Source organism: Corvus brachyrhynchos, unplaced genomic scaffold (genome assembly GCF_000691975.1).
Source record: "Corvus brachyrhynchos isolate BGI_N302 unplaced genomic scaffold, ASM69197v1 scaffold5, whole genome shotgun sequence".
NCBI classification, from domain to species: Eukaryota; Metazoa; Chordata; class Aves; order Passeriformes; family Corvidae; genus Corvus; species Corvus brachyrhynchos.
Genome location: NW_008238321.1, coordinates 6,444,909 through 6,445,608, shown reverse-complemented (window position 1 = coordinate 6,445,608; position 700 = coordinate 6,444,909). Strand labels below are relative to the sequence as shown.

General features: G+C 68.3%; 1 protein-coding gene across 1 annotated transcript in view; it reads left to right on the top strand.

The window, feature by feature from the left end:
- The first annotated feature begins 426 nt into the window (after positions 1-426).
- The window catches only part of LLGL1 (LLGL1, scribble cell polarity complex component), a 9,413-nt gene continuing 9,139 nt past the window's right edge, over positions 427-700 (top strand). Inside the window, exon 1 of the mRNA XM_017734057.1 lies at positions 427-579. Coding sequence (XP_017589546.1) covers positions 545-579 — 35 coding nt within the window. The 5' untranslated portion in view covers positions 427-544. The remainder of the gene's footprint in view (positions 580-700) is intronic.

Genomic DNA, 700 nt, shown 5'->3' with positions numbered 1-700 from the left:
GGGAGGGTGCCCGCGGGCGACACGCAGCGCCGGCGGGGACGTCCCTGGCGCTGGCGGGTCCCGCTCGCCTGGTTCTGCCGCCCGGCATCGGGGACGCCCGGTGATGTCGCAGTGGGGGTCCCGCTCACCTCTCCTGGGGTGTCCTCACCTCGAGGGTTTAGAGCAAGGGGGGTCCCATCCCCAAAGTGCTCGCGGGTGGTGGGGCAGCTTGTTCAAGGTCAGACCTACCCCGGCCCGTGGTGTGGCTGTTGGGTTGGGTTTTGGGGTGCTGGGTGGCAACTGGGTGAGGAGTGATGTCCCCCCTCCCCAAGGCTCCCCTTGGTGGCAGTGGGGGACAGGGCAGCATCTTTGTCATCCCGCATGGCAGGGGTGATGCTCGGGCTGGTACGGGATCGGAGCTGTGGGGCTGACGGGGGCTGTGGAAGGTTTGGGAGGGTCAGAGGTGGGGGGTCCGGCTCTGACCTGCCTGTCGCCGTGGCAGACGGTGGAGCCCGCCTCCCCCAGCCAGCCCAGCGCCCTGGCCTACGACCCCGTCCTGCGCGTGATGGCCATTGGCACCAAGGCGGGAGCCGTCAAGCTGTATCCTTTTCCTCCCACATGAGCAGGAGGTAAGGACCTCCCGGACCCTCCTGCACTCCTCTGGCTGTCCCCATCCCGGAGAATGCTTGGAGACGTGGCTGTGCTGCTTCTGGCCCATCCG